The following is a 23,299-nucleotide window of genomic DNA, read 5'->3' as shown; positions in this document are numbered from 1 at the left end:
CTGTGGTAAAATGTCAGTGAAGTGAAATTGCTAACCGTACCTGCATGTGTGATTTCCAGCATTAGGTGGCAACAGGGAGTCACAAGATTCCATGGATGTTTTGTTTACTACGCTCTTCGGGGCAAGACAGCTTTTCTCTTCCTTGTAGCCAGCAGCTAACTCACATTCCTGCTGACAGCACAGAAACTAGGTGTGTGTCAGCTGACAGTTGTGTGATGCTAGCACAGTAACTTTGGGCGATTAGCAAACAGATACTTTGCTGCTAATTAAGCGGTCATCGAGGTGCGATTTAGAGTGTGAGTGGAGCGTTAATTATGTGGAGGAGAGGGGGATGTACATAAAAAAAAAAAAAACTCAAGTGGCTGTTGTAGCGTTAGCGAGCTAGCAGCTATCTCAGTAGCAACCGTAGCTAGCAGGCGGCTCCCATGGACGGCATTAAAGTGGCAGCTTTTCTTCTGAAGACCCTGTAGGCGGCTTACGCTAAGATAAATGTTGGCTCAATGGCCAGAACGGAGCTGAGCAATGGACTTAATTTGCGAGACAACCCAGAGAAGCTGACAGAAAATGGAACGGGCTCCTCGCACGGATTAAACCCAGAGGTAAACGGCAATGTCGTCCCCGGAGAGACCCAGGTGGACAAGTACGGATTCACAGGAGGAGCCCAGCAATACGCTGGAGACTCGTAAGTGTCGTTTAACATAACTGATATTTTATTTAGCCCTCGAAATCAATGGAGTAATTCATAAAGGTTTCCTTGTCCCTTTTCTTCTTTGACTGAGATGGATAAACGCGAATAAAACTCAGTCTTCTCTGCGGCTCAGATGGCTTCTTTCCCCCACTGACGCTGTAATATTTATCAATAATGAGTTTGTTTATAGTCAAAAGAAGAAAAGTTAAGGTTGGATGGCTTCAAACTGTACACGGTAAACACATTGCTTTACAGTTTAACCCAACCCCACCTGGTTTAATGGTTCACTGCTTTTTATTGTTACTGTTGTTTGCCTCAAAGTGAACCAGAGTGCGCTGATGATCCCTTGACCTTATGACTTGTGCATCAGGGTGAAAGTTTTTTAGTAAAAAAAGTGTATTTAATTATTCGTTGCAAAAGGATATTATACCATTGTAATCTTTTGAGATGCACCGTGATAAGACTGGATTTGGTTTCAGTGCATTGTTACATGCTCTTCAGCATCAGCACAGCTGCTGTATCATCTCTATTTCACACCACGGCGTAGAAACAGCAGAAATAAAGCCCGTATGTGCAATAGTGTACACTGCCCTGAGTTTGACGTCACTGTTTTGTAATGCATCACTGTCAGGAAAAAAATGGCCGCATTGTTAAAAAGGAGGGTTACGATTCAGTGGATTGGTCAGTTTGTTTCTGATGGAACTGGCTCTCCATTCATCCATCCCATCCATCCATCCATCTTCATCCGCTTTGTCCGGGGCCGGGTCGCGGGGGCAGCAGCCTAAGCAAAGAGGCCCAGACCTCCCTCTCCCCAGCCACCTCCTCCAGCTTATCCGGGGGAATACCAAGGCGTTCCCAGGCCAGCCGAGAGATATAATCTCTCCAGCGTGTCCTGGGTCTGCCCCGGGGCCTCCTCCCGGTGGGACATGCCTGGAACACCTCACCCAGGAGGCGCCCAGGGGGCATCCTTGTCAGATGCCCGAACCACCTCAGCTGGCTCCTTTCGATGTGGAGCAGCAGCTGCTCTACTCTGAGCCCCTCACGGATGGCCGAACTTCTCACCCTATCTCTAAGGGAGAGGCCAGCCACCCTTCGGAGGAAGCTCATTTCTGCCGCTTGTATCCGCGATCTCGTTCTTTCGGTCACTACCCACAGCTCGTGGCCATAGGTGAGGGTAGGGACGTAGATCGACCGGTAAATTGAGAGCTTCGCTTTTACACTCAGCTCCCTCTTCACCATGACGGACCGGTGCAGCATCCGCATTACTGCAGCTGCAGCCCCAATCCGTCTGTCGATCTCCGGCTCCCTTCTCCCATCACTCGCGAACAAGACCCCGAGATACTTGAACTCCTCCACTTGGGGCAGGAACTCATCCCCGACCCGGAGTGGGCACTCCACCCTTTTCCGGCTGAGAACCATGGCCTCAGATTTGGAGGTGCTGATCCTCATTCCCGCTGCTTCACACTCGGCTGCGAACCGTTCCAGTGCGAGCTGGAGGCCCTCACCTGATGAAGCCAACAGAACCACATCATCTGCAAAAATCAGAGATGAGATTCTGAGGCCACCAAAGCGAAAGCCCTCCGCCACTTGGCTGCGCCTAGAAATCCTGTCCATAAAAATTATGAACAGAACCGGAGACAAAGGGCAGCCCTGGCGGAGCCCATCACCCACCGGGAACGAGTCCGACTGCCGGCAATGCGAACCAAGCTCTTGCAACGGTTGTATAGGGATCGAATGGCCCGTAGCAATGGGCCAGACACCCTATATTCCCGCAACACCTCCCACAGGACACCCCGAGGGACATGGTCGAATGCCTTCTCCAAGTCCACAAAACACATGTAGACTGGTTGGGCAAACTCCCATGCACCCTCAAGTATCCTGGAGAGGATAAAGAGCTGGTCCAGTGTTCCGCGACCAGGATGAAAACCGCATTGTTCCTCCTGTATCCGAGGTTCGACTAACGGACGAACTCTCCTCTCCAGCACCCTGGCATAGACTTTCCCAGGGAGGCTGAGGAGTGTGATCCCCCTGTAGTTGGAACACACCCTCCGGTCCCCTTTCTTAAAGATGGGGACCACCACCCCGGTCTGCCAGTCCACAGGTACTGCCCCTGATCTCCACGCAACATTGCAGAGGCGTGTCAACCAGGACAGCCCTACAACGTCCAGAGCCTTCAGGAACTCGGGGCGGACCTCATCAACACCAGGGGCTCTGCCACCAAGGAGTTGTTTAACTGCCTCAGTGACCTTGCCCCCGGAAATTGGCGGGTCATTCCCCTCATCCCCAGACTCTGCTTCCTCCTCGGAAGACGTGTCAGTGGGATTAAGGAGGTCCTCGAAGTATTCCTTCCACCGCCTGACAATTTTCTCAGTCGACGTCAGCAGCGCTCCACCAGCACTATACACAGTGCAGGTAGAGCACCGCTTTCCCCTCCTGAGACGTCTGACGGTTTGCCAGAATCTCTTCGAGGCAGTCCGAAAGTCTTTTTCCATGGCCTCTCCGAACTCATCCCACACCCGAGTTTTTGCTTCAGCCACTGCCCGAGCCGCATTCCGCGTGGCCTGTCGATACCTGTCGGCTGCCTCCGGAGTCCCACAGGCTAACCAAGCCCGATAGGACTCCTTCTTCAGCCTAGTGGCTCCCTTCACCTCTGGTGTCCACCATTTGGTTCGGGGATTACCACCACGGCAGGCACCAACCACCTTGCGGCCGCAGCTCAATGCAGCAGCTTCGGCAATGGAGACGCTGAACATGGTCCATTCGGACTCAATGTCCCCAGTCTCCCTCGGAATGCTGTTGAAGCTCTGCCGGAGGTGTGCGTTGAAGATCTCGCGGACTGGGGCCTCTGCTCTCCATTAGGGCTGCCACAAATGATTATTTTGATAGTCGACTAGTCACCGATTATTTTTGCGATTAGTCGACTAATCAGATCATCATCCATTGGACGTAAAACTACAGCTTATTGCACCAGCAGCATCTGCTCTTATATAACTATCATTAGCTTACAGCTTTAAGTGTTTAAGGTCTGTGCTAACTAAAAATAAAGACAAGATGATAGTTTATTAAATTTTAATGAAATTTGCAGATTGTTTCGGTGAAGTTTAATAAACTCCTTGCTATCTAAAATATAACAGGACACTGGAGTATATTCTGGAGCATCTCACACTTCTGATAATCAGCTGTCTGCTTGACGTTTATTCAGCTGTGTAAAAACTATAACTTTAATCTCAGACAAACTGATTTACTCAGGAACAAATAAAATACTAAAAAAAAAGCCAAACAATAACATTTTAAGTTATCTAAGTGACTCATATATATTTAACCTGAGTAGCGAAAGACGGCGGTGGGTTTGAAAACGATTTGCGGGGAGTCCGGTGTTCTCACGGCGCTAGTGACCTTGCCCCCGGCTCGCTAACGAGCTAGTGGGTAACAGATGTCTCCGAAAACGTCGGAGCGCTTTTGAAAATATGTGGTGTCCTGATAAACTGAGCAGATATTTGAGGTTTACACAGCTACATTCTCGGCTGAAAATATGTTAAACGTTTATTTTGTGACCCAGAAAGAATAATAAGAGTAACATTAAAACTAACTAGCTGCCGCCATTGTTGGAAACTGCGCTGGGCCGCGCTATGAATTCTGGGACACAGCTGCTTCTTCTTCGGGGTTTAACGGTAGCTGACATCCTTGTACATGCAATACTGCCATCTTCTGTTTCAGTCCGTTATTACACTCTTAAATCCTACTACTTATTCCTGCGTCTTTTGTGATCTTACAAAGCTTCAAACGACGTGTCGACGATTTTGATAGTCGACGTAATCGTGACTAGTCGACAAATCGTGGCAGCCCTACTCTCCATTCATCCCAAGCTATTTGTGTTAGTCTGTATTCTGTGTTCCTACTTTTCTTGCTCAACAGCTCTCTGGCACCAAAATGAGAGAGACCGGATTCCTTCTTTGTTGTATTTTTCTCACTGGCATTAATATTCAGTAACTTGGCACTGTCACTTCACAGGAAGACATTTCTTGGTTCAAAGTTTCCATGTTCTGTCTGCAGCTGGGTGGGTTCACTCTACTCTGGCTTCCTCCCAGAGTCAAGACATGCCTGTTAGGTTAATTGGCCATAGGTGTATCACACATTTCATCCCATTATGGCTCTGGGAAATGACCCTGAATTAGATAAGGGTCATTTCATGTGAACGGACCAAGTTCCTTCAGCCTAACCACCTTTCCATGGGGGAGCAGCGGGATCTTGGGTGATGATATCTATACTTCTTAGTAGAAGAACTCCCAGATTACTGTTGTTTTTCAATAAGTAAACTAACATATTGTGATGAAGATGGGTTTCTGTGGAGCCATTTTTAAACGGGTATACCTAGGGAGCTGCTTAAATTATGTCAATCACATTTTTTAGGCCAAATATCTGCTACTATGATTTAATGAATGTGGAATTTCAAAAATGTAGCTGAAGTTCAACATCAAATTCTTGCATTTGCTTGAAAATCTGATAGTACAGCCTGCACTAGTGTTTTAGAAACCCTGTAGACAGAACAGTTTTAAAGAGGGGGTTGAAATTTGTTACACAGATTCCCATATATGAGGTGTGCTCTATACCATCAATTTACCCAAATGACATGAATGGTATTAAAAATATTAAGGCTTGAAAATGGGGAAACAAACGTATTCTAGTGAACAATATTTGAGATATTCCAAAAGAAATGACATCAGACAGGAATTTCAATTGTGAATTGTTTGGTAATAACAAGTGGGAGTGGGAGAAAAGTTTCTTCCACTGCTAAATTTGCTCTCTATACCTTCACCATCCATCCCTGTGGAGCCAAAGGAGCCACATTTCCATCATCCACAGTTCAAAATCATTATATTTCTCTTATACTGGGACTTGGTGCAGCCCCTCAATTCAACCTCAAAAGAAGTCATGGTAGCTCCTCTCTTTTTAAGGACACACAGTTCTTTTAAGACAAGTTTCTTCTGATTGGTTGACCCTTGTAAACAGAAGGTAGGAATAGGAGGTAGCTTTTTTGTTTTTTTCCCTTAGTCACACTCACCTTTGTGTGGTCATCATACAGACCTAAGAGTAAAAAAAGGGTCTGAAAAAGTGTGTTTGGTGCAATATAAATCCTGACATTTTGGATCACAAGGATTGCTTGCACATATGCTGACCTTGTTAGCTGACATACAAATATCTACCTTTGTTACTGTACATGTTTGTGTATAATGCTGTAAGTCCCCTTTAATAAAGCCCTCCTCAAAAGCTAGCTTTCACTTCTGGGTCTGCACACCATCCTGGTTTGTCTATCTTCCTTGCTCTTAAAGCTAGTCTTGGACTTTGCCTTGAACATAGGCAAAGTTTGGCAGAAAGTTTGTTTGTTTGCTTTAATTAATTCATTTAATTTAATTTTCCTTATAAACCAAGTAATATGACTCATTTTTCAAATAAATGAAGAAAAACAGATTCAGCCAAGCAGGCTGACCTGTCAACAACAAAATGTTTAGTGTTTTTTACTGTTTTGAAGACACAATGCAGTCTGTCCTTATCTTGTTCTTTGGGGTTATTAGATAACATTGGTGTAAGTGGCATTGTTTGAGCTTGCTTTAATAACGGCACTGCAGTAAGTTGTAAAGTTAATCATATAAATAAATAGACCAGGTTTCTTTGGTTGTTTTTGTGTGTGTCAAATGTGACAGCTCAGGTCTTCAGCAGCTCTGCAGTGAGGTGAGAGATTAGTAAATGTTTTGAGTAGGAGGGTGTAGTAAGCTGAACAAAGGGAAAGTTCTCCCACAGCTTCCTGTTTTCCATCCACTTCTTTGCTGATTGCCAGTGTTTAACTGCTTAGCCTGAGGTTAGGTTTCCTACACGTACAAGGAAGAGATTCCTGCCCTCTATGATGACAGGATTACTGGACATGGCACAGAAGAGTGAAACCATTGTCAGTCAGGGCTGAGAATAATTTGTTTGCCTCTATCAGTTTAATTGTTTCCTCCTCCACAGTGCTGAAGAGGTCCCAACTGAGGTGTTGAGACAGCGGGAGGCAAAATGGTTGGAGATGCTCAACAGCTGGGACAAGTGGATGGCCAAAAGACACAAGAAGGTCCGCTTTATAAGCTGTAAATGACATCAGATGTATTAATTATGTCCAGTTGTTATATACAGCTTCTTCTTGAACTGTCCATGTGTTGTATAACAGGTGAAAGAGCGCTGTCAGAAGGGGATCCCTCCATCCCTGAGAGGCCGAGCTTGGCTCTACCTTTCTGGAGGCAAAGTGAAAAGGGAGCTAAACCAGGGCAAGTTCCAGGTCAGTCATAGGAAGTTGTTTAAAAAGTGGACTTTTTTTTTTTTAAATTCTCAAATAAATAAAACATAATATGACAATATTAGATGACGTATTACAAAAAGACAATTACACATTAAACATAGGAAGAGACAAACAGAAATATTACAAAAAGAAGGTGATGAGATGTGTCGCACGTACCAATCATGGTAGGCAGTCTTAGCATGTGTTCAGAGTATATGCTAGGTATGATGAGAAGAACATAAGCTCTGTAACATAAGAATGGAGATGGGTTTTTCCACTTTGGATCAATTTTTCTTTAAATTCACCCTGAATTGTTTTCCTAGAGTAATTATATAGTTATCTATTTGGGGAAAAAAGTGCACTCTTTTCAGGCCTGGGACAAGATATATGATGCAAAATCATTTGTAAAATAAGTTAGGGAGTCTGTCTTCCTGTATTTGACAGAAAAAGTTTCAGCTGTACATTTTTTACCATATTTGTGACAATTTTAGATGTGAAACTGTCGTTAATGATCGACTAAATAAATCCTTAAAGCAAGAATGCAGTTAAAGGAAGAGTTTTAGTTTTAGCTCTGGCTAAAATATCTTTGGGTGGAACTGTGCAGGAAGAGTCCTGATACGTACACATCACTGACAGCATGCCAGGATATTGTCTATTGTTTCAGTTTTAACAATAGCACGCCAGTAAACATCCAAACACGGTACACACTTAAAGTTTTAGTTACAATATTTTTATCTGTGCTGTTGCACTTTGCATCGAAAAGCATTGTTAAGGTCAGCAACCAAAACTACACTGCTATAGTTTAGCAAAGACTAAATTGCAAACAGATGTTGCTATTTGGAATAGAAGGCTTGTAGCTATACTTAGAATGTTTTACAAAACAACATAATGTTAAAAATGCCAACCAAATTGTGTTATTTAGAAACTGGACGAGGAGCAAGGAGATCCCAAATGGGTTGATATCATTGAGCGGGACCTTCATCGACAGTTCCCTTTCCATGAAATGTTTGCAGCGAGAGGAGGTCACGGGTATGCGTTTCCATTCCTCGCTTCCAGAATCCTTTTATGTGTCCCACTTTTCGCCTAATGAGGCCAAACGTTGTTTCTAAACCAGCTGTTTTGATGTATAGGCAGCAGGACCTGTTTCGTGTGCTGAAGGCTTACACTCTGTATCGGCCTGATGAGGGTTACTGCCAGGCTCAGGCTCCCGTCGCTGCTGTACTTCTGATGCATATGCCAGCTGAGGTGAATATTTAATACTTTTTCTAATCTAAAATACTGGATGCCATCTGTTCTAATCGAAAATGTTAATTTCTAAGTTTGTTTTTCAAATGTATATTTTTCTATCAACGGCATCATCGTTTTACTTTATGTAAAAAGTACTTTTTTTTATTACTTTAATTTGTGATTCCTCTAATTCTCTCTCCCTCTTTCTTTGGTCCTAGGATGCTTTCTGGGTTCTTGTTCAGATTTGTGAAAAATACCTTCCTGGATACTATAGTGCAGGGCTGGTATGTTGCTGTCAGTGTCATTGTTCCGCCTGTTATTCATCTACCTGTAATCTGTACACTCACCAGCCACTAAATATCTAATCACACGCTGTTCCTGTCACCTAAGAACAGGAAATTTCTTAGGTGGATATTTTCTTGGCATAATTTGTCCCTTAGACAAACTGGGCATGTTTAAATGCCACAGCATGTCAGAACATTGTTGCTGACCTTGTCTATGTCTGTGTACCCATGTTTGGTGGCCGCTTCCAGCAGAAGAAAGTGCCATGTCATAAAGCCCATGTCATCTTACACTGGGGTTTTTGTGTTATTTGAGTTCACTGTACTCAAATAGCTTCCACACTCAGCAGATCACAATCTAATAAGCACCCTTGGAATGTGGCTGTACCGGAGGTTCACATCATGGATGTGAAGCCGACAAACCTGTAGAAACTGTGCAGTGGTGTCATTTTAATATACACCAAAATCTCTGAAGAATGTTTCCACCACCTTTTTGATTTTGTGATGAAAAGATTTAATATGGGCTGAGACGAAAGGGGGCTAACCTGGTAATAACAAGGTGTCAGTGAAAGTTGTAACAAGTTAATACTAAATAAAGTGGTTGGTGAGTGTATATCTATGTACACAAAATGAACATGTGTTTTGTACCAACAAGTAAATAAATGAGTCATTTAAGGACTCCAAACACACCCCATAATGGGCAAAAATCATTTTGTTTTACAGTTTTGATATTTATGGATATTTTCCCCAGGAATTAAGGTGACTTTTACCCGTAGAAAAACAAATTCAGCTTCAAGATTTGAAGTCATTCAAAGTTTAGTTTGATATTTACAGCTTGTCTGTTGGCCTAATTTTCTAAAGCCAGAACTTCGCTTTTTCAGCTCGATGGTACATGTGGCTGCTCTAGTGTTACAGCTCTTTAGGCCGTTGTCTCTGTCACTCATGCTGATATGCTAACAGCCTAATTACCTGAGGTGGTGACCAGGCTAGAAGGATAAGATAATCAGACAATCAGATTAAGCAAAGACAAAGCAGTCTGTTCTTTCTCTGCTGACTGTTTTTGCATGTTGTCTCCACAGGAGGCGATCCAGCTCGACGGGGAGATTCTGTACGCTCTGCTGCAGCAGGTTTCCTCTGTGGCCTACCGTCACTTAAAGAAGCAGAAGCTGGAGCCCACCCTGTGCATGACCGAGTGGTTCATGTGCATCTTCTCTCGCACTCTGCCGTGGGCCTCGGTGCTGCGCGTCTGGGACATGTTCCTGTGTGAAGGTGAAGTGCCCCACACTGATAGATTTTCTTCTTTTTTATAATTGCATTGCATTGAATTGCTACTCTTACAGAGATGATGGGATAGATACGATAGTGTATTCAAATGCTATTAAACAGAAGTGTTTTACTTTAAGCTCACAGATGGAAGATTTGTTTGATGTGGCTTGTGGTTGATTTTTGTTTGACTGAGTGGAGAGTTCACAGTGCAGTAGTGGAAAATGCCACACTTGAGTTTGGGGGCACACCTAAGAAGAACTTCCTGTCTTTGCATTGAGTTAGTTGGTGCAGACAAATAAGAGAAGTGTTGAGATAGACAGGATGAAGTATTAGTGGCCTGGCTGAAAGTTGTGTGCTTTTTGGTTTTTCATTTAAACGTATCCCTCCGTTGCTTAAGTTATCAGTCTCTAGACAGCAATTAAATGAATACAAAATGGTAGCATTTAACGGTCCGCCAATACCCATCATGTGACCATCATCCTCCTCTTTGATTTTACTTTAATGTCAGGAATCAGTAACAGTTTAAGGTAGATAACTGTAACAAAACCAAGTAGAAAGTACAAAACCTGAAGAGCTGGGTCTGATGGTTCCAGAGAGGGAGGCGGTTTTTCAGCCATTGAAAGGTCGGTGGTTCGATTCAGGCTTCTTCCAGTCTGCACATCAGTGCTCTTGGGCAAGATGCTGAACCCCCAAACCTTCCTTTATTTTTGTGCGTGAATCTAAGTGGGTTGATAAAACTAGAAAAGCACTATATAAATACATTTACCATTTACATGCACAGGACACTTTGCTAGGAACTCTTTTTTTAATGACTGGCTGTCTTAAATTGTTGTTGCACAAAGTCAACAGGGTGCTGATAACATGATAGCATCACAGACTCATGGACATCCATGATGGCAACCTCCCGTTCTACAACATACCTAAGGTGCTCTTGAGCTCTGGTGACTGTGTTTTGAGCACAGTGAACTCATTGTCATGTCATCTCATGATTGAGATGATTCTAGCTTTGTGACGTTGTGGTTATAAAGGGTTGGTCAGTAATAATACTCAGGTAGAGAGTGGTATTTAAATGATGGTCAGTTGGCACAAAGGGGCACTCTGCTTTGTTGTGCCAAACACAACTTGTTTTCCAAGAGGAGCACTATGGACTCTGTAGGCTCCTCTTGTTAATCTTTTTATTTTGTTGTTTATCTTATTTATATTATTATCACCTGAAAGACAAAACAAAGGGAGGTACACAAAAATTTTTTTTTGCTGTGTGTGAGGGAGAGCAAGAGAGTGAGAATCTGCAGCAGAAGTCAAGACTAACCAGATTAAGCAACATTTTTCAAATCTTTAGATGTCTACTTGTTGTGAAGCCTTATAAATTGTAGCCTCAGTTTCCTGTTCTTAGCTGACAGGAGCGGCTCCTGCTGTGGTTTTCTGCCACTCTGCTTTAAGGTTTATTGTGTTGTGCATTCAGAGATGCTTTTCTGCATACCTTGCATACCTGACCATTTTCTGTCAACCTTTGAGATGATTGTTCAGAAAAATCGCACCCATTTGTGAAATACTCACATCAGCCCATCTGCCACATTCAAAGTCACTGAAGTCACCTTTTCTTCTGAGTTTAACTTAAAGCATGTCATCTTAGCCATGTCTACAGGCCTAATTGCATTTATGTGCCGTGTAATTGGTTGTTTATGTGTTTGTGTTAATGAACAGTTTAACAGATGTGTCTAATGAAGTGGCTGGCAAGTGTATATGCGCTGATGGAGGGTTTCTCTGGTACTAATCGGGGTAAAACGGAGATAAAGAGTGATCAGTGAGCTGTGATCAGAATATCCAAGTAACAACCCACAGACTAAAAACATGAAGCCTCCCTGTTGTTTTATTTTGAAATAATACAAATGTGTCACCGCACTGAATCATTGTGTCACCCAACCCAACTCAAAGTACTTCTCATGGTTATTATGGAGAAATGAATTACTAATATAAAATGTGAAAGTTAGTTGATCTGGCCTCATGTTGTCTTGTGTGACGTGTATGTTCTCAGGAGTGAAGATCCTCTTCAAAGTGGGCCTGGTCCTCCTCAAATGCACGTTGGGATCCCAGCAGAAACTGAAGGACTGCCAAAGTCTCTATGAGACAATGGAGCTGCTCCGAGCAATAAATCCAGAGTACATGCAAGAAAGTTTCCTGGTGCATGAGGTACACCTACACAGACCATTAAGTCTTTGCAATCCATTTTCTTATTTTGACCCTGCAAACCCTTCTGAGACTTTAACTGCTGAGATTGTGAAAACACCAATAATGGAAATGCTTTAACTAAAAGCTCAGACATTAAATCACGTGTGGCTCACACTCCTGTATTTATGTGTGTTTCAGATTATCGAGTTAACGATATCCGAGACAAAGATTGAGAAGGAGCACAATGCTCAGCTCCGGCGCTGGAAGGAGAGTCACGGAGATCTGCACTGTAAATCCCCTCCCAGGATGCACGGGGCTAAAGCCATCATGACCTCTGAGCCACACAGCAAACAACACCTGAAACAAAGACCTGCCATCACCGTGGAGTCTCCCTTGGCACCCAAGACAGATGTGAATGAAGAAAATGCAGCCACAAGAAGTAGAAAGACTAAGGATGAAGATGAGATGAAGACAGCATTCCCTTCACAGGAGCTGATTAATCCTTACGCTCCTTCCTCTGACCCCTCACCTCTCTTCGAACATATAACCCTAAAAGGGTCCAAAGAGAGTCTGAGCAGTGTAGAGCAAGACACCTACCTGTAGCAGGAGAAGATTTATCACAGTTTACAAACAGCAGTAAGTCCATACAGGCCTAACCAAGCAGTGACATGACGACACCTTTCAGTGTGTCTGGGGCAAAAATAAAACTGAGATGTTTGTGAATTTTTACATAAGTTTGTAAAACTGAACGCCAGCTAAGCAGCTAGGCTAAGCAGCTGCTGAAGTCATTTCACTCACACAGGTTGCTATGCTTTTTAACTACATCCTACAGCCACATTTGTAAAGTGGAACTCAGAGGTGTCATTTCCAGGGACCAGCAGCAGATGACGACAATGTGTGACGCCGATAAATTAGGTTTTATTCCTGCAGGCAGGCGTTTGAACTTGGGGCTATTTTGCCCATCTCCATTGGGCTTTAACAACAAAAAAAGATGAACCTCATAATCACTCATGTAAACACATAAATGTCTAGTCCTGATTCCCCCAAGTTTAATTCAAACTCTAAAAGATAAACAATGAAGAAGAAAAAAGAATTAGTGAGTGCATGATCAAATTCCCCTGCTTTCACCTCTAATGCCACCAGTATGCTTGAGCCACTACTGGAGTTCTGTGAGTGTAATCACAATGCAACGTTAAAGTACTAAATAATTAGAAATAGCCCACTGGAGAATAGTCACATGTGGCAAAAGATTTTAATGACACCCGTCGGTAATGTTGACAGGGTCACTAATGCTTATTACGCTGTGCGCCTTCTTGAAAAGAGAAGAACGTATTCTTTATATATAAAGTATATGTTCTCTTATTTATCACAGAGTTGGGAAGTTCCATAAGTAGAAAATTATAAAGCTCAAATAGGTTTTGTTGCTCCATACATTTGCATACAGAATTGCTTCAGAGCAGCTCTCTTGATGGTAAAGGCTGCTGATCTCTCCCTTTTGGAGAAAAAAAGCTTGTAGCTAACTGTTAACACCTCCTGCTAGTTACCTCTTAAAAGCAGCACTCTGATTATCTCCCATCTTTTAAAACATTGAGTCTTAATTATTGAGTTTTTTGCCAGGAGCTCTTTGCTTTTTTCCCCAGACTTCCTTTTTGCCTACAGTCACTACGTTGCCATCGGATAGATTTGTATCGTTAGTCTCAGTTATTCGCACTAAATCGCAGACGCACAGTTTTTACGCGTGCACTCTGCAGAGTCTGTGGTGCTGCCTCAGTGAGTCAGTCTCTGCTGTCACTGAACACTAGAGGGCGTCCTGAGATTATCTCTCAGCCTCCGTCAGTGAGCAGCAGCCTTTGTCTTACAGGGGAAAAAGGAGAGGAAAAAACCGACGCAAGCCGTTTGACACTCAAATGAAGGACGATAGTTCAGGGACATTTTGTGCCACTAAGCCAAAGATTTGTAAAGTTTATTTTTTAAGATGTATTCGTGGAAGTAATTCAGTTGTGTCTGACAGTATTGTCAGTTTGGGAGTGCGTGGAGTTTTTATTTATGTTGTAAATGAAACAGTATAAGCTGTTTTTGTACAATTACACTTTAAAGGTTTCATCTGCTTTAAATTTGTATAATTATTACAATAAAAGAAAAGGAGCGCACTAGAGGGTTGTTCTCTGCGGCTAAAGCCGATGGAGCTGTAAACCTTTGACGGTGACGTGTAAATACTTGTATAAAACCGAGATGCTGCAAGTGAAGAAAAATTCGAAATGAACTGGAAAAACAGGCAACGTTTAACATTACCAGCAAAAGATGTGGCTTTATTTGGAGTTACCACCATACCTTTGGAGATTATTTTCAGTCGATGATTTCTATAATGGAAAATGGTTGTGGGTATGTGTTGACTTTTAAACACTCAAATGTTGTAAAGCATATGCTACGGGTTCATTTTAAAAAATTTGTTCTGAGGCACTGTTTACTTGTGATGCCCTGTGGAGCTTTTTAAAGTCACATTGGAGATTTTAAAACTTTGATTTTTGTGGGGTTTTTTGTTTTTGTTTTGTTTTTTAACCAATACTTCAACGGTTTCTGCAAAAAGCTGTCCTGAAGAGTTAATTTTGGTCCAGGGAAGGAATTTGAATAAGTTAACCGGTCGTTTTAAAGAGTAAGAACGTTTAGTTTGCTTTCCATCCACTGGAAAATGCACACTCCACTAAGTTGATAAGATGCTGCTTATTATTAATCGTTGCAACAGTTATATTTTGAAACAACAGAGCATTTATTTTGATAGGGGCATGTAGATTTCTGATATTTTGCCTCATTTGATTTAAAATGTGTATTTTTTTTCCACCAAATTCCATTTAAATCAATAAAACTTGAACATGTATTTCCTGGGTTTTTTGTTTTATGATAACTTTCTCTTACATCTGCATTTACTGTCAAACACAAGGGGATAAAGTGCCACACAGACGGGACCAAAGTTACGAGCAGTATTTGAATGCCTCCTGTGTTATCGTTCAACGCCCTCACACCCACCCGTCCGCCCGCCCGCCCTCACCCACGCAGCAGCACACTTCCTTGGACACCTGTTTCTCCGGCTCTTTCAGCTCTTGGAGGAATTTGCATGTCAAATAGGGCGAATTCCCACACCACCATCCAAAGTGCCTCACACAGCCATTTGCCTTTGGTCTCTGAATGGAGTCTTCTGCGTGCACACAGGCCTTCTTTTTCTTCTTCTCATTCCCTCAGTAAGATTCAGCTGCAGTCCAAGAACATGACAGCCAAGAATCTCTCCTGCTACATTTTAATTTACTAAACTGGTGAGAAGCCAAAACTGCATTAAAAAGTAAAAGATGGTTGTATGGTCTCAGTTTTTCTTATTTTCTGTCATTTGATAGTACACTTCTTGAATTAGAGGAGATACTAGGATTTAATTTGGCACGCCCAGCTTCCTCATGTCACATTCTGCACAGGAAGCCTTCACAGTGGCTTCTTTTATTTATGTGAAGGATTTTGTGCGTGTTTTTGTCAAGGGGATGCCTGTCATTAGAGCATTTTTGTGTATGTCTCCGCTAGCTGTAACAATGCAGGCTGAACTGCCTATTTCCAATCCAGCGACACCCTTCACCTCAATCTAACCCCACCCTGCCCCCCAGCCGTCCACCTGTGGACCTTCTCCCTCTGCTAGTGCTCAGTGACACTGGTTAGACCTGATCGTAGACCAGAGAGGGTGTAATGGGAGACTTTGTGTTTATGGCTAATCTGCAGAGGAGGAGATGTGACCCAGACGTGATCCCATAACCACGCTCTGTAAAGTGCAGATGAGAATTTTGAGCTTTAGCAGTGTAATCGCCTGTTGCTGGGCCTCGGTTGCATGCAAGGACATCACTATACTTTGTTTAGCTTTTAAAATGTTTCACCCCTACTCCTGAGTGCTTTAAAAGTAGAGTGACCTGAACAAGTCTTTTAATAACAGTGAAATCATCTTCAGAAAATAAGTGCTCTAAATTGGAAATGCTATTTCTCCCAGTGGTGAAGCTTTTTGCAGGCTAATAGCGGTGTGTGTGCGCACACTGAGAAGAAAAGATGATCCGGGAAAGTGAAACAATCATCCCAGAGGTGGATAAGGATGAAATCCACAATATTTACTCACAGTCATTTAACCATTTTCCTTTCAGCAGATTCACATCAACAGCATGCACATACAATATGTGTATGTAAGCAGATATCTCTCATGTGATGTCTGTTTATACACTGTAGCTGTTTATGGGGGGGTGAGCAGAGTGAGGTGGATGATCTCACGATGCCATATGTGTGAAGCGTCTGGGAGATTATAGTCTGCCTTCGTGAGCTCTAAAGCTCTTGTAAAGCTTTTTGGTAACAAGGACTGAGGGTCTGAAGCTTTATCCCCACCTGCCACCCCCCATCCCTGCCCAATGGGCAAATTAGAAGGGGTGACTTTAAAAAAACAAACAAAAATGAAATGCAGCCTTAAGTAAACTGAACATTTGTGGAACGTTCTGAAAAAAACCTGCTTTACAGTGGCTAACTATGATAGAGCAATTGCTTAAATGAAATTCCTGCAACAGAGAAAGCTTGCAGGATTTAAAACACTCAGCAGAGTCTGCTGGTGTGGCCTTCAAAGCACAACTGTTACCGTCAAGTCTTGAACTTTGAGCACCAACAGGAGTTTCTGAGAGGCCTGCTGTACTTATAAGGGGATCAGTAGCTTACTGATATGTGCAGGAACCCATCTTAAATTTCACAGAAGGCGAGTGTCCCAAAGCCAGCACCAAAGTGATAACAGAAAGTCACTCTTTGGACTAACTGTAGAAACGACATCGCATCTTGGCTTAAAAAAAAGAAAAAAAGTTAAGTGTGTTACAGCTGTCAATACCCAATGAGATAAAACAGAGTGTGATGTGTTCAAGCTGTTGGAAGGATGGTTTACCAAAGTGAAAATACCAGGATGTGGGGGGAAATATGTAGTTTCTGCAAGTCGATGATTCATAAGTCAATGGACTCGTGTGCTCTTGAAGTCAGACAAATTATTATTTGTTTAATTATTCCTGATTACATTTGGGATGAGGTTATGATATCACTACACTGAAATATGTGAGATCCCTGCAACAGTTTGCAAAGTTGCGCGCGCACACACACACACACACACACACACACACACACACACAACTGAGTATCATCAGCATAGCAATGACAATAAACACAGCCCAGCTGGTTGATAAAAATCCCTGAAGGGAACATGTGAGGACAAGATACAACAAGAGTGTATCTCTGAGAACTGTGCATAGTGGGCATTTTAGCAGGTAGGTCATCTCATCTGGACTCTTATCCAGGCAGATACTGGTTATCTGCCGCTCGATGTTCTCTCGCCTCTCCAGCTCCATGATGACTGGCACCACCCACTCCACAAGGTCCTGGTAGAATTCCTCAGCAGGGTAGTGGTATTATTATTTATCTTCATCTCTCAGGGCAAACTCTTCTGGGGCTTTCACCTCGCCGTACGTCATCTCCTCACACACGCTTGCGTCAATCTCATTAAGAGCCTTCCACTGCTCTTGTGGGTCCATTATGATTTGCTGATATGATTTTTCTGAAATCTGCATTTGCGTGCAAAACCAAATTATTGCTGGACAGTGCCAGACAAAACAGCTGCTCTTGTAAAACTAATCCAACCCAGTACTCCTTTAGGAAGGCTGACTTTTTATGGGAGAAACATGCATTTAGGAAATTATCCATCTTAGTTGTCTGAGACCTTGTGGACATTCCAGTTGGTAACCCCTCTGTATTTGGGGGGCTTTGATGAGAAGTTTCAAGTAGCAGAGCAGCACGTGTGGGACAGGAAGAGGAGTGGAAGGTGTCAGGGGGGCAGACAGATGCTCATTGAATGGACAGTGAACAGGAAGTGTGTGTGTTCCCTTTATCACTCTCCCTCAGGATAACAGTAGTTGGGAATGTAACTCTGATGATCTCAGCTCCATCAGCTTTTTCTGACACTCTGTGATTTGTAATAGGAAATGATAGCACACACCTGTTTGGTTTAAGCCCGGGGTTCCCCCCAGTCTCTTTTATAGAAAAGTTACAACTAAGCAAGCAATCACCGAAAGAATGATTTCCTCTCTTTGTAGCCTGTACTGCAGAGCATGAAGTGCAGGATAGCAAAGCCTTGAGGTTCTAGGACCACAGATTCTCTTCATACAAAAGATCCAAGAAGATGCAAAGAAATCGCTGCCCTTTATAGACTAAATATAATTAAAATTTATTGGGTCATGTCAAGTTTTATACATTAACAGAAAAAAAGACGTCATACAGTGAAATGATAATATTCTTTGGTTACTGCAGCTCTGTGCACCAGCATTGACAGTTAATTTGCCAATTTTCCACCAGATTTCAGTATGTTTGAAGTTGGCTAGGCTCTTGGTTACACAATAAACAGCCTCTACTCCTATCAGGTTTTCTGTTTTAGTAACCTCCATGTGACCTCTGACCTGCTGAACCTCCCACTCTGTTTCAAGTTGTTTTCGTTTCATCGCAGTCACAATCTCCTGATTAGCCTTTGTGTTTCAATTTGCACGTTTTCTTTTTGGGATGTCACTCAAACACTAGCGCCGTGCAGTACTTGTATCAATCTGATACCAAGTGAATACAAGGCCAGTATTGCCAATACCTATACTGACACTTTTAGGCAGCTTATGCAGGAGAGAGCAGTGTGCCATGATTTATGACATGAATCATCATCAACTTGCAAATTCTGGACACATTTTAATGACGACTAAATCACTGTGATGTAAACTTTCTGCAATAATCAATATCTATCCCACCACACTAGTGTCTTTCCAATACCAAGGTTGGTATCGATATCATAGATATTTGGCTCTACCCACCTACCTATATCAAACACTGTATGACAATATACAGTGGGGCAAAAAAGTATTTAGTCAGCCACCAATTGTGCAAGTTCCCCCACTTAAAATGATGACAGAGGTCAGTAATTTGCACCAGAGGTACACTTCAACTGTGAGAGACAGAATGTGAAAAAAAAATCCATGAATTCACATGGTAGGATTTGTAAAGAATTTATTCGTAAATCAGGGTGGAAAATAAGTATTTGGTCACCTCAAACAAGGAAAATCTCTGGCTCTCACAGACCTGTAACGTCTTCTGTAAGAAGCTTTTCTGTCCCCCACTCGTTACCTGTATGAATGGCACCTGTTTGAACTCATCATCTGTATAAAAGACACCTGTCCACAGCCTCAAACAGTCAGACTCCAAACTCCGCCATGGCCAAGACCAAAGAGCTTTCGAAGGACACCAGGAAAAGTATTGTAGACCTGCACCAGACTGGGAAGAGTGAATCTACAATAGGCAAGCAGCTTGGTGTGAAAAAATCAACTGTGGGAGCAATCATCAGAAAATGGAAGACATACAAGACCACTGATAATCTCCCTCGATCTGGGGCTCCACGCAAGATCTCATCCCGTGGGGTCAAAATGATCATGAGAACGGTGAGCAAAGATCCCAGAACCACACGGGGGGACCTGGTGAATGACCTGCAGAGAGCTGGGACCAAAGTAACAAAGGTCACACTACAACGGCAGGGAATCAAATCCCGCAGTGCCAGACGTGTTCCGCTGCTGAAGCCAGTGCATGTCCAGGCCCGTCTGAAGTTTGCCAGAGAGCACATGGATGATACAGCAGAGGATTGGGAGAATGTCATGTGGTCAGATGAAACCAAAGTAGAACTTTTTGGTATAAACTCAACTCGTCGTGTTTGGAGGAAGAAGAATACCGAGTTGCATCCCAAGAACACCATACCTACTGTGAAGCATGGGGGTGGAAACATCATGCTATGGGGCTGTTTTTCTGCCAAGGGGACAGGACGACTGATCCGTGTTAAGGACTGAATGAATGGGGCCATGTATCGTGAGATTTTGAGCCAAAACCTCCTTCCATCAGTGAGAACTTTGAAGATGAAACGAGGCTGGGTCTTCCAACATGACAATGATCCAAAACACACCGCCCGGGCAACAAAGGAGTGGCTCCGTAAGAAGCATTTGAAAGTCCTGGAGTGGCCTAGCCAGTCTCCAGACCTCAACCCCATAGAAAATCTGTGGCGGGAGTTGAAAGTCCGTGTTGCTCGGCGACAGCCCCAAAACATCACTGCTCTCGAGAAGATCTGCATGGAGGAATGGGCCAAAATACCAGCTACTGTGTGTGCAAACCTGGTAAAGACCTATAGTAAACGTTTGACCTCTGTTATTGCCAACAAAGGTTATGTTACAAAGTATTGAGTTGTATTTTTGTTATTGACCAAATACTTATTTTCCACCCTGATTTACGAATAAATTCTTTACAAATCCTACCATGTGTCATGGTCCTGGGTCGGTGACCCAGCGCTTTTAGTTATCATTTTCTAGTTTATGATGATGATGATTATTATTGTTTGAGTTCTGTGTGTTATATTTGGTCTGCCTTTGAGTCTGTCTCTGTCTATGGTGTCACCCCATCTGTTTGTGAATCTGTCTGTTTAGTTCAATGTCTTGCCTGGTTCCATGTGTCTGAGTTTCCTGTTTTATTGTGAAGGTTTGTGTCATATGTGAGTGTGCTCAGTTACGTTTCCCCTGTCTCGTCAGCTGTGATTTCTCCCAGGTGTGTTCCCCTTCTGTCTCTCATCCCTTGATTACTGCCGTCTGTGTATTTAAGCCCTGTGTTTCTCTGTGTCAGTGTCGCGTCGTACCCTCAACTAGCTGTGTGTTCTGCTTCTATGTTCCTAGTGTTTGGTCTCCTGCTCCAGTTTAGTGTTTCTTTCCAGTGTTTCAGTCCTTGGTTCTGCTGTTCTGACTTTTGGTTTTCTTTTGGTGAGTTTAGTTGTACGAGGTTTTTCCCAGCAATAAAGCTGCGCCTTAAGTTTCACTTCCGTGTCTGAGTTCTGCATTTTGGGTCCACCACTCCTGCTTGCCTGCCACACAGCGATTCATGACACCATGTGAATTCATGGATTTTTTTTTTTCACATTCTGTCTCTCACAGTTGAAGTGTACCTCTGGTGCAAATTACTGACCTCTGTCATCATTTTAAGTGGGGGAACTTGCACAATCGGTGGCTGACTAAATACTTTTTTGCCCCACTGTACATTTAAGCTGATGGAAGCCTGCAGGCTGGACTGCTCAGCATGTTTATTACATTCATTGCAACTGAAGCTGTCAGAGGATGATTATACTTTATCTATTTGCATATTTAAAACATAGAGGAATGCATCATAACTTAAAAATGCCTACAGCTCTAATTCACTGTGGTTAAACCATTCCAATTTTAACATATGATTATTATAATTAGCTAAAGTCATCCAGCGCTGCTTGTAATCTATAACGGGTGCTAACATGCAACAACTACTCATTTTTTTTGTTTTGTTTTTTGTAAATCAAAAGCCAGTGACAATGAAAATGTCGTAGCTCATGAGTGAAGTTTCAGCAGCTAATTTTGTATTATGTAGGAGATGTTCTGCTGATTTATGGTGTAAAATATCCTATAACAAGACCCATCCCATGTGAAGAGTTTTTGGCACTGTTCGTGTGGCGTGTTTATCTCTTCACCGGGGGATGTTTGTTGACTCCGCTCTGCTGCGTTGATGTTTTCCACTAATCTGTATTGATCTAAAGCCACTTCCTGCCATTGTTTTTTCACATCCCCACTGTCTCCTCTCTTCCTGTCCATCTAGTCCTCTTTTCCCCCGGCAAGGAAACCGGGGGCTTGAAGAGGATACACAAAGAAGGGGATGGGGATGGGGGGGGTAGTGCCGTAGGCGAGTGTTTAAGCATTACTGATGTTTTAGGGCCATTAATCTGTTTACAGGCACGTGAGGGGGACAAAAAGAACAATAAGAAAAAATTCCAAGGGCTGTGATTCAAAAAATTAAGATGAAGCTGTGTTAATTATATGAAGGTCAAACCTTGGGATATGTTAGTTGTGGCGTGCATGTGTCTGTGTGTGAGGGACAGAGTCTGCTCTGACCCTGATAACGTAGCCACTGGTGAGCAGAAGCACTTGCCAGCATTTGATAACACCAACAGAAACATCAGCCGGATCCTTACATCAACAAAGACATGCAGAAGTGTAAAAAATATTGAGGTTAGTGAGTTAGGCCTGCCTTCAGAATAACTCAGAGATACAGAGAATCAAAGTTCCTATCAGAAATGTATATCATTCGATTTATTATAGTGGATCTTGTTTTACTGGGTTTCCTGGGTTACAGCTGGGTTTGTGACCCTAAACTGGATAAGCAGTTATAATATTTTTAAATGACTGCATGAATAGATGGATCTTATTTTCAGACACAAAGCAGTATTCTGGCTCAGCTTCAGTGCAGTATACTTGTTGTAGCTGTACTTGTACACAGTTTTTATATGCAATTAGCACCCTCCCAGAAAGTAACACAGCAGTACAAGCTTCTACAAAAACAGCATGCTAATACAAAGCTAAGAACCCAGCAGTCACACTTGTGGGATTGTACCCTCCATTTCTATTTGTACCTTCTTTTGTAGTAGTACAGTAGCTACAGTGGCTACAGGATTTTCCGTGAAGTGTTCTTTGTGTTGTTTTAAAACTTTAAAGCAGCTTTGAGTTAATGCTTAGAAACCAAATAATAGGTGTTCTATGTGTCCTCATTGGCGCAGAGATTGTGGCCAGTATGAGCGACTGTAGCCCAACATTTATACTCTTAATTATGTGATGTGTTTTCTGTTGGACAATGGTTGCATTTTCACCCATTTTCAGTCCAGTCCTTGTACTTAACCAGTTTCAGAGGATTTCTTGTTTCTTTTTCAATTTAAGTTCACTACTTTCTGCACTCGCAGGCTGTCACAAAAGCACATCATCAAGAGTTTTGCACAGTACTGTACAAAAGGAAGCTAATAAGTAATGTAATGCTTTATGTAACACACTTTTCTAAAATGACAAGTAATATGTAAGACATCGCCTAAAAAAGTAGCAACCCCAAGCAGTTACCATCTTTATTTTCAATATAGTGTAACAAATGTCTGTGCACATATATATATGTTATTATTTTTATATAAATGTGGAGAGATTTAAGTCACTTACAATATGTATAGTTTCAAAAATAATCTTCAGGCTTCTGTAGCTTCAAATGTGGTGCAGATCGTCTGTCAGTGTTTCAGAAACAGAAATAATTAGAAATATCAGGTGGATAATTATGCAACTGTAGTACGTCCAAGTAGGGTCTGAAATCTACAAACAGCTGTCTGCACATGTTCCCCACTATGTGGCAAACACTAGTGGATGAGTGAGCGAACAAGTGGACAATTTGACCACAGCGTAAGAAGAGGATACATCATCA

General features: G+C 42.6%; 1 protein-coding gene across 1 annotated transcript; it reads left to right on the top strand.

Annotated features, from left to right (window-relative positions):
- Positions 1–95: 95 nt before the first annotated feature.
- On the top strand, positions 96–14,816 carry LOC101480518 (TBC1 domain family member 10A). Its single transcript, XM_004538169.5, has 9 exons — positions 96–682; positions 6,695–6,794; positions 6,891–6,998; positions 7,921–8,027; positions 8,129–8,243; positions 8,444–8,509; positions 9,586–9,775; positions 11,808–11,962; positions 12,140–14,816. The coding sequence occupies exons 1-9, from the start codon at positions 501–503 to the stop codon at positions 12,542–12,544; spliced, it is 1,428 nt and encodes a 475-aa protein (XP_004538226.3). The 5' UTR covers positions 96–500; the 3' UTR covers positions 12,545–14,816.
- Positions 14,817–23,299: the final 8,483 nt, after the last annotated feature.

Source organism: Maylandia zebra, linkage group LG7, assembly GCF_041146795.1.
Source record: "Maylandia zebra isolate NMK-2024a linkage group LG7, Mzebra_GT3a, whole genome shotgun sequence".
NCBI lineage: Eukaryota > Metazoa > Chordata > Actinopteri > Cichliformes > Cichlidae > Maylandia > Maylandia zebra.
This window is presented reverse-complemented; position numbering and strand designations above follow the sequence as displayed.